General features: G+C 40.9%; 1 protein-coding gene across 2 annotated transcripts in view; it reads left to right on the top strand.

Moving 5' to 3' along the window:
- Positions 1-243: 243 nt before the first annotated feature.
- The window catches only part of AGPS (alkylglycerone phosphate synthase), a 76721-nt gene continuing 59345 nt past the window's right edge, over positions 244-17619 (top strand). The window contains exon 1 of one of the 2 annotated variants that reach the window (XM_015868397.2): positions 244-368. Coding sequence is in view for 1 of the 2 variants with exons in the window: in XM_015868396.2 (XP_015723882.2) it covers positions 16573-16766 (194 nt within the window). In the remaining variant the exon portion in view is untranslated. Of the gene's footprint in view, positions 369-16546; positions 16767-17619 lie in introns of those variants that run through there. The other variant, XM_015868396.2, reaches the window with a different exon arrangement.

Here is a 17619-nt window from a genome sequence, read left to right as displayed (position 1 = left end):
CTGAGTGAATTTCAGTAATGCTGAACTTATAAGCTTTGAATCAACTCATCTATTTTGACTGAGTCTATAATGAGAAATGACTCTCAGGATGTGGGACTTTGTGCTACATAGAAGTTTTGATGTTAGATTTTTAACAAAGACTTCTATTTTAAAATGAGTACCCCGATGATACTAGAAAAATGCTGAAGCATAATTCATTTTTAACTTAATAATAGGGAAATGTCCTCTGTTTTACAGAGAGGTTTTAAGAAGACATAAACGAAGGATGCTGGAATCAGCATACAAGGTGCACACTCCATTCCCTTCTTACTTTGCAAAGCTGTATGATGGACCATGGATTGCTGCTTGGTTGTTGGCAGGAGGAGCTGGTATGTCCTCAGCCATGATGGCTGGAGTTTGTCTTCCTTAACTCTTACCATGTAAAAGTTAGATGAAGTTAATGTACAGCCTGAAGTACCTCTTTCTTCACTTCTTGAAGGAAATCCTATCCCGATAATATCGTTGGAGTAGCATCCATATACCTATAACATTTTCCTGTGTCCCAGTCTTTAAGTATTAATTATGATCTTATTCCCTGGAACTATGGTAATAAGAGAAGTGATAGGATTTCATTCCTAAATATGAACAACTAGAGTAAATAATTAGAAGCAATGCATAGGGTATCCCAGAAACTTAGGCTGAAAATGTTCTGCATCTTTTTCAAAGAAAGGTACAAACTCAAATCACAGCGCAGATAGTTTTAATTTTGTTTAAGTTGCATCTTTTTGTCCTGACCAAGACATACTATTATGTACACAGTCCTCCCACCCATTAGCCTCATTCCTAATCTTGCCTGTTAGTGTGCTATGTGGACAGTGTAACACATGGATCTGGGTATGAATGAAGACTGTTTTGATAGCGACTAATGTTGAGCAGTCATTGTGATCCTCAGCACTTTGCCTGTGTGAGTGTGTCCCTATCTTAAGCACATGGTAAAGATAGGAAGGTTAATCTTTGACAGAGAGTTTTTGAGGAAATGAAAACTAAGCTTGATTCTCAGAGTGTAAATGCAACTCTTATTTTTATGCATTGTTTTGGGGTTTGTTATAAGGGTGATTTGGTGGCTATTCAGAAGGATCTCTGGCAGCCTGTGACCTGGTGAACTTTTTTTTTAACTTGCAATATATACTCTTCCAGAAATTATCCATGATGAGTTCCCCTTAATCACCCTTAAAGATCTGGACAAGTTAAACATATGTGTGTATTTCTGAACAAATGTGGCCCTCCAGCCACTGATTATTTTCCTGTTTTTTTTTCAGAACTTTCTCATTTATCTTTGTCTTTTTGATAGGGCTGTGGATGGAAATGAATATTTAAGGCTGAAATTGTAAAGAAAATGACTTAACCTTCTGCCCTTCCAGATTCTTATATGGAGCTCAAAATTACACCGCTCTTTTGCCTTGCTGTGTCCTGTGCAAACTCACTTCTGGTTGCTGGGGGAGAGGAAGGAGAGTTTCCCATCATTTTATTGTCTGATTAATGCAGTCTGGGGCTATCTCTTTCACTGAAAAGCTACTTGTATTATTTGTACGCTCTTTATCAATTTACCTGATTCTGGATCAAAACCACTACTTTTGGGGTGCTAAATTTCTTCATACATCATCTATAATTCTCTCTTCACTGCTACTTGAAGGTTTTTGCAGAGTACAACTGTAAACGTCCGGAATGTGCTGAAGTTTACTTATTTTCCCAATGAACACATGAAAAATGAAATGAGTCTGAACAACCATACCTGTTGTACGCTAAACATCTATCATATCCCCACAGTTCAAAGTACGGTATGTCTTTGCAACACAGCACTGGTATTCCCAATATATGGCAATGTACAGTGAGCCATGTCCTGGAGGAGCCTACAGGAGAACAGGAGCAGCAGTTTGGTAGTTGGTAGGATGAGACAGCTGGGCTGTGAGCAGCCTGGGAGCTTCACAGGCAAACAGCTTGCTGCTGGCAGTGTCACTAGTGGCAGCAGGAGGACATAAGGAGGCAGGAGATGCAACAAAACTGCATGTGTGACTGGCAGAAGACTTGTGTCTAACAGTCCCAAGGACCGCTTGATTCTATCATAATCCTTGTTTGAGTTTCAGCAGCAGGGCTGGTGTTTCTGATGCTGTTAAGAGTTAATCGTTGTTAACTGCACTTTAGGGAGTTGCCCTACTTGTTCCCAGAAAGCCATAAAGCAGTCGCATTACTTTCGCAGCCCCTGTGTGTTAAACGAGGACACCCTGGTAACAGAAGCCTGTGGAGTCTCACGTTTGGCATTGCTGGCTGAGAGGCGCCTGCCTGCCTGCGTTCAGGGGACAGGTGGTCCATAGAGCAGGAGAAGTTATGGCTTGCTTATCAAAGCCAGTCTGAATTAATTTTTTAGGTAAGATTTTTATGGAATATGGAACATGTAATGAAGGTGGTTGTTGTTGTTTTTGTTTTTTTTTTACATCTGCTGTTTCTCTTCAGCCATTCCTTTTCAGAATTTGTCTGGACAGATCACTCAAGTTTGCACAGTATAAGCAGTCAAAATGTTTGTTCCTTGTGCTCCTAAAGTCAAATGACATGTTTTTAAGCTCACAAAGGCTGTTTCTAAAAGAACATAGTGTGTGTGTTGGATTAGCTTTCGCACAGTTTATAAGTGCAACAGGAGAGGTGGAAAGGTGTTGTCAGATGAAAACATGTCAGTAGGAACATGGATGATTTGCTTAGATGAGCCAAATAAACCAAGTAGAAAATTCAGGCATGAACTGAACTATGTATTATAATTTGTGCGGTTTGGGAGCTCAGCAAGTCTTTGTCATTTTGCAGATTGAACAAGAATAAGTGCTTTTCTGATTGTGGGATGTTTTCTGTTGTTCATGCACAGAATTATCTTTTCTTCTACTATAGGCAGTAAGTTGGCTATAGGAGCTGGTTAGCATTTCAGCAAACTAAATTCCTGGTGCTCTGCCTGATTTCCTTGGAAAAACTGAAGCTGCTTTTAAGGAGGTTCTGTGAGAAAACACAGCAGAAGAATTAGTTTTGCTAACTTTGGCCTGCTTATATGGGAAAGGCTTGCAAATGCCCTCAGGCATGAACTTGGTTACATAAAGAGTAAGAAATACAAAATAAATCATATTCTTTAATTCTAAATTGCATTATTTGATGTAATAAGAACTTCCAAACCAGATCAGATCTAAATTAGTTGTCTGACAGTGGTAATTCCCAGATGTCTCTGAGGAAATTGCCCTATTCTTCAACCTCCTTTCCCACCTCCACCAGTATAATGGATAATTATATAACAACCTGACTACAGGGGAAGTTATTTTTTACCCTCAGGCTGGTGGCTGATTTATGCCCTGAACTGAGAACATTTATATCCATTATGAATTTTTATCGGGTCCAATCTAATTCCCCACATAAATGTATGAATATGTATGTATAACCTTTTACTAAATCCTGTTAAGCACTTGGCCTCCATGATGCCATTTGCCAGCATGTTTCATACACAACGAACTTTTGCCAATTTTAAATATATTGCCTTTTACTTTTATTATTACAATCAGTGCTTGCTTGGGGAATGTTTGGATGACAACAAGAGCGGCATCTCCTTCTGCACTTCCTCTGCTTTGGGAGCTGTGCAGAGCATTGATGTCACACCTTAGCCTTCTCCAGCCTAGTCAGCTCAAGTATCCCCAGTCTCTCCTGTTGCCAGCTTTGCTGCCCTCCTCTGGACACTTTCACGGACCTTAACATCCTTTCCATATTGTGGAGATGGGAACTGCATGCAACATTCAATATAAGATCACCCCAAAGTTAGATATAGTGGGAGAATTGCCTCTTTTGACTATGTCTAATGTATTCCAAAAATGCTGTTTGTCTCTTGACTGCCAGGGCAAGCTGCTGGCTCATGTTGAGCCTGCTGTTACCAGCACCCCCAGGTCACTTTCTGCAGAGATGTTCTCCTGACGCTCATCTCCATCTGTGCCTGTGTTAGGATTGCTCTGTCCCAGGTGCAGCACTCAGCATTTTCCTTTGTTGAACCTCATGCTGTTGGTTGCCCAATGCTATAATCACAAAAAGTGGACAGGTTTTGACTAGAAGCGAAGGAAGATGGGACAGTCTGTAGGGAGGGCTATTGTATATTCACAATACTGTGTATTCTGGGGAAGAAACAACATAAGTTGCTTTACTTTATTCTAGCAAAAGTGAATGTTACCAACATTATCTACAATTACAGTAACCTGAAAGGCAAGGTTGCCAAAAGACAGGTATATCCTTGAAAATCAAACCTCAATTTAATTCCTGAAGTGAAAAGAGGTCATGAGATGGACTTCAGTAGTCCGCATATGAAAAGCCTTCAAGTTTTGAGTCTTTGTAACGTCCAGTCAGTGATGAAATACCATTAGGCTGAATGGGGATATATTCAGAACCAACAGACATTCAGAGTGGTTGTGTCAGGTGGCAGGATCTGAGAGGCAATACTGACATAGAAGAACTTATATGAGTAGGATATCTGTGGATAAAGCCACAAAGTTAAAATCTGAATGCAAATGCTTTAGTTTGGGAGTGCTGAGAAATTGTCTTCTGTTGGTTCACTTAATTATTTAATGAGCAGTGGTGAAGTTTTTATTCTGTTTAAAATTTCCCTGCGACTCAAGGTAATTTAGATCTGAGGTTTTGGCTCAAGTCCATACCTAGTCTGTACTCAGTATAAATTACTGCCCTAAAACCATGACACGTTCAATTTATCCTCCATTTTAAATGGCTGAAGAGTACATGCATAATTCTGTGCATACCCCACTTTCTGTAATCTACTGTGACAAATAGACCAAGTGACTGAAACTACTAGGTAAAACACTTTATTTTAGTCATGAGCCCACACCCAGCTGAAATTTAGATATCAGGTCAAAATGACTTTTGAATTATTTGACTTGAATTAATGCCAAATTCAATCTTATGCAGACTCGGAGAGGAAAGAAAGTACTGGAATAAAACCAGTGACTGATGTGTGGGAACATAAGCAGCAATCAAAATAATAGTAGTGGATCGCTGTGAAAAATATGACAACTCTTTTTGTGTGCTATTGTGATTGTGAGATTGGGAACTTGGTGATGTTTTGATACACAGAGTTGGGGGCTGTCATTCCCAGTTCTGTCTTCTATCAGTTCTGTCTTCTGGCTCAGTCTGGTTTGTCCGCTAGTGCCACGGATTCAGATGTAGGAGAGTAACTTAGGCAGAAATCTGGGCTGCCTAGAATTGAATCAGTGCTATATATCCCACAGGGATAATGTTTTCCGGGATGATTTTTGTATTCTGAAACACTATTCTTTCTTCTTAGAGCTTTCTTTACTATGTAGTGAGCCTTTCTAATAAAGTCATATTTGTTAACCATCTGCTAGTTCAGAAAGTTAGCTAAGACAACATTTCAAGCAGTACCTACTCACTCCTACATTCAACTCAAGCTAAGAAAAAAGAATCACAAGTAGTTACTTAAAAAGCTTGTTTTTGCAGTTCTGTTTGGCTGCTTGTACCAAGGGAGACTTTAAATACTAAAGTCACAGACAGGTCTGACTCCTTTTATCTGTTCATGTAATTTTGTCCTCAGACAGAGATCTGTTCTTTAATTTGATGCTTCTCAGTGGATTTTTTTTTCTGAATCATCACGCAGAACGGTTGTCCACTTTGTTATTTTCATAGAAAGGTACCTGTTCAATTTCAGATACTTTTCAGTCTGTTCCACTCCAGTGGTCTGTGCTACTCCCCAGAGAGCTTTGAGCCTTCTACATGTTTTAGGCTGCCAGCTTTCTTATGTTCTTTTCCCCAACAGCCAATTTTGCTCTGAAGCTCTTATGACTGAGCCAACTTCCCTTCCTTCATAAAGGGATGTTCTCTTGTTATTGCAATTGAGGAATTCCATAAGAGGCTTTTAATGTCTCCAGAGAGTTTTGTACAATAAAAGCTTGAATTAAGCTTTAACTAACACTTATTCATGCAATATTCATTGATTGGCAAATTGCATTTGTTTCTACTATTGATACATACTTGCAAGTATATCTCTAATGCTGCAATTACATGATCAGACTAATACATGACTGAATAAGATACTATAAGGTCTATTTGAGTAACAGAAGCAGCTAGATACCAGCTAGATTCACTGCAATGTACACTGCCATCTTGTGTTCTGAATTTCTAGTGAATATGAAAATGTGCAGAATGCACTGTAGCCTTTCACAAAAAAGGCACTGGCTATATTAGTGGAATATGCAAGATATTTGTTGTTGTCTTCATCCAAGTAGAATAGAAATAGTACTTAAAATAGAAGATCTCACTGATAACTCTGAATTTGTCAGTTCAAAGGATCCAGTTCTTTTAATTAATGATTTATGGACATCTCAGGCAAAACAGTGGGTGGGGGCTGGGGAGAAGGACTGCAGTGAAAATTCTGCTGCAGCCAAGCTATTCTGCATTCTCATTTCCAGCAATGAGGTTCAACGTGGACTCCAAGGAATAGGTCTGTTGTGAGGCAGCCTCTGGACTGGTGTACTGTTCCCAGACTGCTGTCTGCCAAATGCTTCTCTTCTGCAGAAAGGGTGTGTGATAAAAAAGAGGGTAGTCTTGTATTCTTAGCTGGAATATCTCTCTCTTTGGAGCAATTGTCTTCTGAACATAACTAGATCATCCCTGAGGCAGTGCCAGTATGCACCAGAGTACTGGTTAATTAGCTGAAAGAGGACCTACAGTGACATTAACTTAAAAAATGATGAAAAAGAATCTAACATTTTTGCCCTGAAGAGTTTATTCAAAACTAGATTTAAAAAAAAAAAAACCAACAACAAAAACAGTGACAGATTTTGGTGGGTGAAATAAGTATTGCATGCTCTTCCAGTAAAAATAATGACGTGCTAATCAAAGAAGTGAAGTTGTACATGCATACTTCCAATTGTTTTCACTGTATAAAAATATTTAGCTCAGCCTCATTATTATTTTTTTAATGAATTCCAGCTTCTTCATGTAGTTGTTCACCAAGAAGGATTCTATAAAATCCAGCTACTGTTGTCTGAAGTGAACATAAGCAAGAAAGAGAAAGTGATGCCAAAAATCAATAACTAAGCTTGAAGACCGGGGGCAGGGCAAGAAATAGCAGCAGATGTCATGGTAGAAGGGTAGAATGGCAGAAAACTTTGGCAGGAGGCATAGCAGAGAAGGACTCTTGGCCTTACTTGTTCTCATTGGGTTTGCTGCTTTCCAGAAACCTTCCGTTTCACCCATTTGGCATTCCTTAGCCTATTTACACATACTTTTATATAACTTCTGATACGACTTTCCACCTTTGAAAGGCAAATGGTTATGGCATCTGTTACAACTTGTGCATGCAGTGCCTCTATCTCCCAAGGTTTTTTTTTATGGCTTAAACATGTAATAACTGAATTTAAACAACTTCTATCTCTTGTGAAAGGAGTAGTTAGAATGATCCTCAAGAGCTTTTGCTCCTGTAACAACACTTTAATCATACTTTACTTCCTTTTGTGCTTGCCTTCAAAAGGCAGCGTGTCATTGTGGCCTGATTGCGTAATCCCCCGTTTCAGTAAGTTTGGAGTTAAAGCTGTACATTTGTACACTGCAGTACCACATCTGGGCTGCCAGATTTGTCCAGAAAGTGAATTTTGGAGAAGATACTACCTCCAATGTAGACTTCCGTGATCCTTTCTCAGAATACCTTCTGACTTCAAGTCACAGCCATTGCTCAGAACTGTAAACATCAAATGCACTTGTGACTATCCAAATTTTAGGTGCTTTTGTGAATGAAGAGAATGGTTAGAGAAACCTTATTAGAGGACAAGGTCAGGGAATGCCAAATGGAGTTTCACTGAGCAAAACTTCAGGCATTTACTTGTATTTTCTCCTGTAATTAAGCTCAATATTTCTAAGTTTTTTCAGTGGCACAAAGCCTACTTTACTATTGAGGAAAAAGTTGTTTGAAGACAGATCCTTCACAGAGCACAACATAATTAGGCCTTGAATTTAAAGTTATTATCATTTTTTGGTTTATGGATAGAGCTGCCTTTCCTGTAAAGTGTCCATCTGCAGAACTATAAATGTCAGTGAAAAAGCCTCTGCTTAGCTTTTATTTTCTGTTACCAAGAGGAGCTGGCCATCTGCTGGGTGAAAGGAAAGCTGTTCTTCGTTGTATTTGGAAGCAAAGGTTGGGAATACCACACCCGAGTCCTCGTGAATGATATGTTTGGGCTGTGTCTGAACAAACGGTGTTTTGTTAGCCTACCTTGCTCAGTTTACCAGCTCTCCTCAGGTCAGCATCAGCACTGCAGAGCTGTGCAGTTTTAGATGTCGTTTACATGGAGATACCATCTACGTAAGATTCTTGCTGTCCCTGGATGTGGTAGGAGATAAGGAATTTTGGGCTATAGCTTCAGGCTTGCATGGCAACATAGGAAGCAAGGATGCCCATGCTACCTGGAGTCCCCAAAGCCTGGGCTGGGGCTGCTCACAAAGCCTCCAGCAGATAGAAGCTTGCTGCTAATGTATGTGGCTGACAGAACATCAGCAGGCACTTCTGCAGATAAACTTGAGTGTCCTCAGAGAGTGCTCTGGTGCTGGCTTTGAAGGCAATGGAACCACTAAACCTGCTGCAGAGATTGGCAGTGCTGTGGAGAGGGACCACAAGTTCACAGCACAGGCATTGATTCAAACGAGCTCAGCACTCCATAAATCTGGGAGATGTTTGTGTTCGGTAAGGCTTAGGAATTGTGGGATATGTAGTATCATCAGGAAGAAAAATCTGAGGCCTGTAATATTTCCTCTCTAAGTTTTTTACAGTGTTAGAAACTGTTTAGAAGCTGCAATACAATATATTTACACATTATAACAAAAGTCTTTTAAAGTTATTTGCTAATAAACAAATGTTCAGTTAACTATCTAATAATTGCTAGAAGGCTTTATGGAAGAAATGTGTTATGTCTCTGTGTTCCTAATCTGAGACCAGAGAGCTCTCCACTGATGCAGCAGTGCTTGCAGCAGTGATCCTTTTATTGTAGAGTTTTAATGACATATTCAACAGTACATAAGGAAATGTAAACATCTTAATGGCGGAATAAGGTAGACATGATCCCTTGCCTTTGAAGGAAAAAACCAAACACAGAAGAAAAATTCAGATTAGTGACTCAAAAACAGGCATGTCAGCAGTATCTCGCTGTCCTGTGTATCAGAAGCATTACCCTCTACATTGCAACAAAAATTTGGTATTTAAATAGGAGTAGGGCAGTCTTGGCCCAAGCTGCTTTGTACCATGATGTCCAGGGCAAGTGCTACTGTCGTCACAGCAAGACAGTTGTCTTGATAAATGTCTCAATTTTGGCTCTCCCTTTGCTAAATTTATTATCATGCTTTATTTTTCCTTCACTCACGAGGTTGTACTATTATCCTTAGCTGCCCTCCTCAAACTAATCCATACATTGGCCAGGAGGGAGTGCTCTAGCATGGCTGCCAACACTATTATCCCTGAGTCTTAACAGGCCCTGTTCCAGCAAGCTTGGGAATGATTGCCCTGAGGTTTCTCATCAAGCTGCTTCCAGCTCACAGGAACATGAGAAGTCACTCAGCGCTTCTTTTTATGCCTAGTCATTTGGTATTTACAGTATTACTTTCTCCCCCAAAGTTTGGCACTGCTTTCTTTACCCCTGCTTTCTATTTTGTAATTGTTTCCCTGCCCCTCAACTTCCCATGCTGCAGTGCTGAGGAGTTATGCACACAAGGACAGTTTGTTTTTTAACTTCTCAACATACAAAGAGAAAATAAAGAGAAGAAAAAAAGAAGAGTGCTAAAGAGAAAATATATTCTGTTTTTCTCTTACTCATTTGAAAATGTCTACATTCTTCAGTGATATCATTGCATGTAATGGAGCAGTAAGCTGGTCCCCCACCACACAAAGAAAGCTGTGGAGATTAATTATCTCACAAATATTTTGGAGAATCAAGCAGTTCACCCATTTGTGCTGCTCCATTTCCCATGTTTTCAGCTGAAAGAACATGCTGCTGTCTAAATTGATGGCATCCTTTTCAGCTGAGACCAGCTTAATCTATTTTCTGTTCTTCAAAAAAGGAGCTGCCTTTGTTATCCCTTGTATGCGCCACATTTCTCTATTGAAACAAAGCACTGGTGAACAGCACTGGCTTGACAGTGCCTGAGACTGGAGTCCTCAGGTCTGGTAAAGCAGCAGCCATAAGAGCATTTAAGGTGCAAATTCAGCAGTATGAGCTTTATTTTGATATACTTGATTAAACTACTCTATGCAGAAGAATTCAAATCTCATCATTGTAAGGAAGGAAGCAAAATTTTTAAAAGCTAAAGCAAACAAATAAGCAATAATTTCAAAAGTGAAAGGAAGACAGCCTTACAGACTGCTTTAGCTACTCATAGTTTGTTTTAGCAACGCTTTCTTACTTGTAGATAATGATGCTTCTTAATAGCTCCTACCTATGGCTGTCCACCCTGCCCTTCTGAAGAAGGGCCTTGTTTAATAACTTATTTATGGCCTAAAATATTCAGATACTCATTTCTCTTCGTACACTGTGCTGTAACTTGCAAAATCCTGTAAATCATCCCCTTTCACTAGCATCTCTCATATTACAATTGTATTTTAGTGATTGTAACTTATTTGCCTCTGAGCAGAAATGTTGCTCTCACTCACGCAAATACTCAGTTCAGCTGCCCTTCACTCTTCGGCCTAATCTGTAATTGAATCGACGTTTGTTTTGATCTATAGAATGAACTTAATTTACGTCTTGATCTCATTACTACTGCTTTAGCTCGTCTCCTCCTTCTTGTTTTTGTTTCTCAGACAGAGAAAAACTAAAGAGTTTAGATCCAAGTGTGGGAGAAGGAGGATGAAATGAGGTGTGGAACAAGTTGCATACTTCTGCCCAAAACAAAAGGCACAATGATGTGCTGTGTAATGATAATGTATGCAGTCCTGGTATAATGATAGTGTCACTGATTGCAAACCAGGAAATCCCATCTCTGCTGTGGTTAGCCACATCAATGCAACACCTTGTGGTGTGCTCCACTAACCTGCCGTGGCCTCTGTTCATAGCTCATAGCCTCCACTTCCTCCTGATCACTCTTGGGACAGCAGATCAAGAGAGAACATTAGGTGCTCAGTTCCCCCACCTGTTTCTGTCTACGCGCTTCCTGACTTAATCTATTCTCATCAACATTCTACTAGTAATTACCTTTATAGGATAATTGTGCTACTGTGTGGGAGGTAATTATGGAGTAATATAAGAGCATATGATAATAATATGGATATTATTGAGAAAATGACATTTTTTTCTTACTCTAAACTGAAGATGCTTAGTTCTCCTTTGACATCTATTTCCATAAAGATGATGAAAAAACTTGGGTTTTGAGCAAAGGGAAAAAATATCCATTGTTGCAAATAAAAAGTGGAAAGTGACTAAAACAATGGAATTATGTGCAGAAGCCTCAATAAAATCCACCACTTAATTCAAATACACCTCACATTTAAAGTGTGGATTTTTTTTTTGTTGTTTTGTTTTGTTTTTTCATTTTAAAGAATCACATGATTACTCCATTTGCAGGCAGTTTTTGCAGGGTATCTTCAAACACTCCCCTTGTCCCAGATATGGTGTTTACACGATTATATTGCTTAATTGTGTGTCTGTTGTTGCACACCTTGGTATTCCCTAGAGCACGCTCAGGTAATTGTCTTAAAATGTAATAGACACTAGAAGATAATGTTCCTTCTCATTAAATGCTGAATTTGAATTTGCAGTGGCTGATTTGTTTGTCAAGCTGCCTTGCTATCTGATCCAGGAAGGTTTTTTTGTTGTTGCTGTTTGTTTGGGTGGGCTTGTTTGTTTGTTTGTTTTCTTTCAAGCTAGCTATAATAATCAAGTGCTATACCTCTAAGTGAAATGTCAAGCTTGGTTATCTCGTAGATATCCATTTTCCACAGTAGAGAATTGTGTAATAAGATTCAGTCACGAACTGCATAGATAAACTAAGCTTTTCAATACCTTTTTCAGATTTTAATTACACAAGTGATAATCCAGTAGATTTAAACTGCATTCAGTCATCTTTAGCCCTCTCCATTCCATTGTATTTCTCCACCTCCTGATATGTTATTTCTCATCCTGACAGTGCAGAGCTCTTGTCACTCCTACAGGCTTCTCAAAAAGATGCAAAAGACAGATTCATAGAATCCTTGGAGTTGGAATTCCGTGTCCTTTAAAGGCCATCTAGTGCAACTCCCCTGCAATGGAGCAGGGACACCTATAACTCAATCAGTTTCCCAGGGTCTGATCCAGACTTGCCTTGAAAGTCTGCAGGGATGGGGCATCCACCACATCTCTGGGCAGCCTGTTCCAGTGCCTCACCACCCTCAATGTAAAATGCTTTTCCTTTATATCTACCCTCTTTAAGCTTGAAACCATTCCCCCTTGTTCTGTTGCCACAGACCCTGCTAAAGAGTCTGCAGCTCCCCTTTAGATACTGAAAGGTTTTGAGTTTTTTGAAAGTTTTTGAAAAAAATCTTTCAACTTTATTAAAAGATTTGGGCTTCTAATTAAAATGCAAGCAATATTCTATTCTGTAATACAGTTTATGTTATATATATATGTTATATGTTATATAGCCTGAGGAGGTAAGACGAGTTATTCCAATACTATGTATAGGTCTGCTGACTGTCAAAGCGATACCTTTTGAAAAATATCAGAAAGCATCTTTTCTTTTCAAACACACATAACTACACAAATGAGGAGAGAATCATCATTTTATGAATTAAATGTCTCAAAAGGAAACTACCAACTCTAGTCAGGATGAAGTCATAAACTGGACTGAAAATGCTCATTCTCAAAAGTGGATTTTCACTGTTGCAACACTTCACATCAGACTCGCTAAAGGAGGGCATAAAACAAATGAAAAATGGAAGTTCTCAAAGTAAATGAAGAGAACTGAATATAGTTATGAAATTAAGTCACCAAGATAAAATGCAGGTGTACAGGAACTACAATGGGCAAAAAAGTATACAGGAGGCAAGTAGTTTCCATAGAAGCTCCCTTGTCATGCTGGGCAGTTGTATTTCACTTTAATTGACAGCTCTGTTAAAGAAGGAGAAGGAGAGAAAATCTTGGGGCAATAAACAGGAGCGTGGAACCCACATTTGAGCTCCTTTGGGATATACACCTTGAAAGCTAACTGTCTGTAAATGTCAAATTATGCTTACTTTCACCAACAAAGCCACAGGAAGCCATATGTGGTAAGTCTGTTTGGTTTTACTGAATTGCCTCGGTAAACAAATACAGAAGCTCTTTCTCTTGACAGGCTTTTGACATACATTGTGGAAGGGTTGAAAGATGGCAGGGATGTACATCTCCTCACAGTGCTTTCTTCCCTTCAGTTATCTGGTTACAACAGGACTGCTGTTAGAATAGATCAAAGAAAGTAAAATAAGAATTCACTGAGAACTTGCAAAGCACATATAATATAAACTTATCTGCCACTCTTGTTACCAGTGCTGGAGTTGAAATGGATTTACTACCAGAAGTAAACAGAATAAACAAATAGAAATTTGTCTTATTCAGTTTGCAAAGATCTGCTTTGAACAGATCAATGCACAAACTCATCCACGGATATACATACCTAGAAAGCAGGTATATTTCTTGCAAGCAATGTACAGAATACATAAAATAGGTCTCACATGGATAATAGTAATACACTACTTCTAACTCTGCCCTGGGACACCAGTGGAAGGTTTAATGTAGTTGCAGCCATTTCACAGTGGAATCAATATGCATTTTTTAAGATGTCATCGACAAGGATTTAGCACTTTCTTCTGAAAATAGTGCTAAATATTCTGAAAATAGCTGAAATAGTTGATAATCTTGGAAAATGTAATGAGAGATGACTGCTGTGTACAAAAAACATCTGTGTTTTTTACGTGTTTAGAGACAACACTGCCCACTAACCTTTTCCATCTAAGAAAAGTCAGCTGCCAGTTGGAGATCTCTAGATAAGAGGCTTCATTCATGGCCCAAGCACTGTAGAATTTTATCACTTTTATCCTAGTTTCAGTTCCTCCTGTCTTTGTGTAAGCTTTTCATATCCTGACCTTTGCCAATGGCTTGAGGTCCTGCAGGGTTCTCCCTAGATGTGACCTTTGAGACCTGGGCCTTTCTCAGACTGTATTAATGAATCCTCCATGTTAAGCCTCCTATTGCCATAAGCTGATAATGGATGGATGGATGGATGTGTTGCCTTTCCCTCAGGGTCTCTGCTTATTCTATAAAAATGACACAAAGCCTAAGTAGGAGAAATTGTTTCAGGAAAACTTATTGGTCTAATCCAAATATTAATGAACTCCTCCCAGTGAATCAATTAGTTGGTGTTGAATGATGGATTCATCAAAGGGTGTAAGCTTTCCACATTTCTGGTGATCAAAATGACTAATACAGAGGTGAGCTCAAGGGCTTATGCCCCTTTTTGCCTATCTGTTGCCCCATAAGTTTCTTCTGAGCTCATGATTCAGCCGTGGATGTCCCACACCCATCCTGTTCTTAAGTGAGCCAAAACCCCACCTTTTCTGTAGGTGGTGGCTTTTTGTACAGGGTTATAGAAGTGCAGAACAGAAAGGTGTTCCTAGTACATTAGTGTCAATCACATCTGAATTGGACCGCAAAAAAGCAACATCTGAAACACACCTTATTCAAGTAGCATTTGCTTCTGTTTTAACTTTGCAAGTAGTTCCATGAAAGGAAGACTCTTGACAAAAAAGGGCATCGTATTAATCATGGTGAGGATAAAAGCAAAACAAATAGCAATAATACCTGACTTTTATGCACTGCTTTCAACCAGTAGTTCTTAAAATGTTTGATCCAATACTGTTATACAGCCCTCAGTGTATTTCTCTTCCAACCAATCTCTGCAGGGAGACACTGTTATCCCCGTTTCTATATGAGGAGCTATAACTCAAAGAGGCACCAATATTGCATGTGAAACAGGGAATTGAACCAAAGTCTCTCTGCTTGTCCTCTACATACTGCTCTCTGTTGAACTTTCTGCTAGTTGCTTAACTAATGGAAAGGTGTCACACTGAAGTAACATGGGAGAAATAGGTTCTTGAAAGGGATTTGAAAGAGGATAAGGCAAGAATTTTATGAATTTTCATGTAATTTTCTTTTAGATGCAAGACAGAATAAGCATGGGGTGAATGAAGATGAACAAATAAATCAGCAGCGATAGGTAAAATATTGTTAGGAAATTGTTAATAATCACGTAGATACTTGCACTCCAAGATTTCCATAAGTCTAACTGGTGCCATCAAACTGCAAAAGGTAATCACCAAAGTAGGTTCTGTGTGATAACCGAGTAGGCTTAAACTGAGGTATTACAGCTCATAGAGAAATGCTAGAACTTATCTGAGGAGACTGTCTATATGGTCACCTTGCTGTGAGCAGAACTAGTTTTACTGATAGATGGTGTGTGGTCTGTTCTTCAAGATAAAGGAGGTGACTGCATTCTGTGCTTATGCGGACAACAGTTTTTCATTTTCACTGCCATTGAAAAGTAGTCTACTATAAATACTGAAGTTGCATCTTGAAGTTTGTGCTCATTATTGCTCACTGACATAGCAGGGATGTGAAGGGCAGATTGACTGCTCCCCTTTACTTCTTAGCAATCTTTTACATATTTGAAGATCTCTCTGAGCAGATCTCAGAGGTGTGAGTACTGTCAGGACGACCAAACCAGCTGCGTGACTGAGAGGCAGAGTTGTGTCAGCCTTGGGCATAATTAAGGCATGTTGGCATTGTCAAGGGTTGTGTGCATGGGGCCAGCAGGTTGTGGCTGGGTGTGTGACTGCGTGGTCTGTGCTGTTCAGTGCACTCAACACATGTAAAATGAAAGCCAGCTCTGTTGGATGGATTGTTTTGAACTATTCTACCATAGAGAGCTGCAGGTTCACAACTACTGTTGTATTCGTTCACTGTGGATATATGTAATCAGTACTGCAGTACAGGTTACCTCTGTATTTCAACAAAAGCGCATGGAGTAGTGCCAGCCCAGAAGCCCTCCGCTCTCACAACAGGACACTGCCACACCTATCCACAGTCACGATAACATCTGTAACACCTGTAAGCCCCTAAGTCACCTCACCAACCTATTTCTTAAGTTTCCTACCCACGCTAATGCCATTAATGAGCATTTCATAATTAACTTAAGCAACCCTCAGCCTTATAGAAGCATCTCTATCTCTCAGATAGGCTCTCGACAATCAAAGCCCAGGCTATGAAACATCTCCCGTAAGGCCTGTACTCTCCCAGCGACCACAGCCGCAATGGCACGAGGGCAGCAGCGCCTTTAACCGCACGCCGCGCTCCTCCCACGCCCGGGCTCCTGTCCGCTATCGGCGGGTAGTGCGGGCCGTGTTCCCGCAGGGCAGGCCCCGGGCAGGGCTCGGGGAACGCGGGGCCGCGCCTTCCGCCCGCCTGACCCCTCACCCGGCAGCGCTCTGCGGCACAACACGGAAGTGCCATGGCGGCGGCGGCGGAGGAGGCGGCGGGAAGCGGCGGTGGGTCCCCGGCCTCCGCCCGGCGGCGGCTGCGCATCATCTCCGGGCACCTGCGGGGCTCGCCGCGGGCTGCGGGGCAGGAGGCGCTTTCCCCGAGCCCCTGCAAGGCGCAGGGCGGCTCCGCCGGGCCGGCCGCAGGTTCCATCCCCAAGAAACGGTGGGTGCGGGCGGGGGCCCCGCGGGGAGACGGCATCGGTGGGGGCAGGTCGGGCGGCCGGGAGTGGGCAGCGGGCATGGCCGGGCTGGGAGGCACCGGAGAAGCTCGGGGAGGGTGGCTCTTAGCTGCTGGGATGAGCAGTGTTAGCATGGGGAACCGCTCGCTGCCGTCCTCGGAGCTGGAGGAAAGGCTCGGTGTCTGGGAAGGACTTGAGGCTGCTGTGATGAAAAAAGCAGTGTGTTAAAGAGGGGAGGTTGTGTGCGGGTTTTTTGCGCTCCTGGGTTCACGGGTATGTAAGATCTCCTTGTGGGTGCTACTAAGGTGCACTCGTTAGTCGGGCTCTGTCTTGAATTTTTTAGAGATGAGTGGGTGTAAGTATCTTTCTGTTCTCATAGCACGTAGAAGTGGAGCTTCTGTTTTCACGTGAGACCAAGAGAAGACAAACAGTAGAATTACGTAGCAATAAATTGTTTCATCATCTGGTGGATTAAATGCTATAGTTATAGTGCATAAATATGGTTTCAAGTAACTTATTGTTATCAGGTCCACTTTCTAGAGGAATGGATTTACACCATTGTGATGTCCCCATTTTCTGATGTGAATTTCCTGTGTGCACATTGCCTTGTTGTCCTGTAAGAGCAGCTCACAGTTTAGGTTATGGACAACCCGCTGCTCTCCGTAAAGCAGTGCACAGGCAATGGTGTGATATGTGAAGGTACAGAGGCAGTCAGGAGGCTGACAGGACAAGCAGCAGGTGTGAGTCATTGATCCTGTGCAGAAAACCCATCCAGCTGGTGGTTTGCTCTGAACATTTTATCAGGTAAGCCATGTGAGGTAAAAGGAGTGGGCTGAG

Source organism: Coturnix japonica, chromosome 7 (assembly GCF_001577835.2).
Source record: "Coturnix japonica isolate 7356 chromosome 7, Coturnix japonica 2.1, whole genome shotgun sequence".
Classification (NCBI taxonomy): domain Eukaryota; kingdom Metazoa; phylum Chordata; class Aves; order Galliformes; family Phasianidae; genus Coturnix; species Coturnix japonica.
This window is presented reverse-complemented; position numbering and strand designations above follow the sequence as displayed.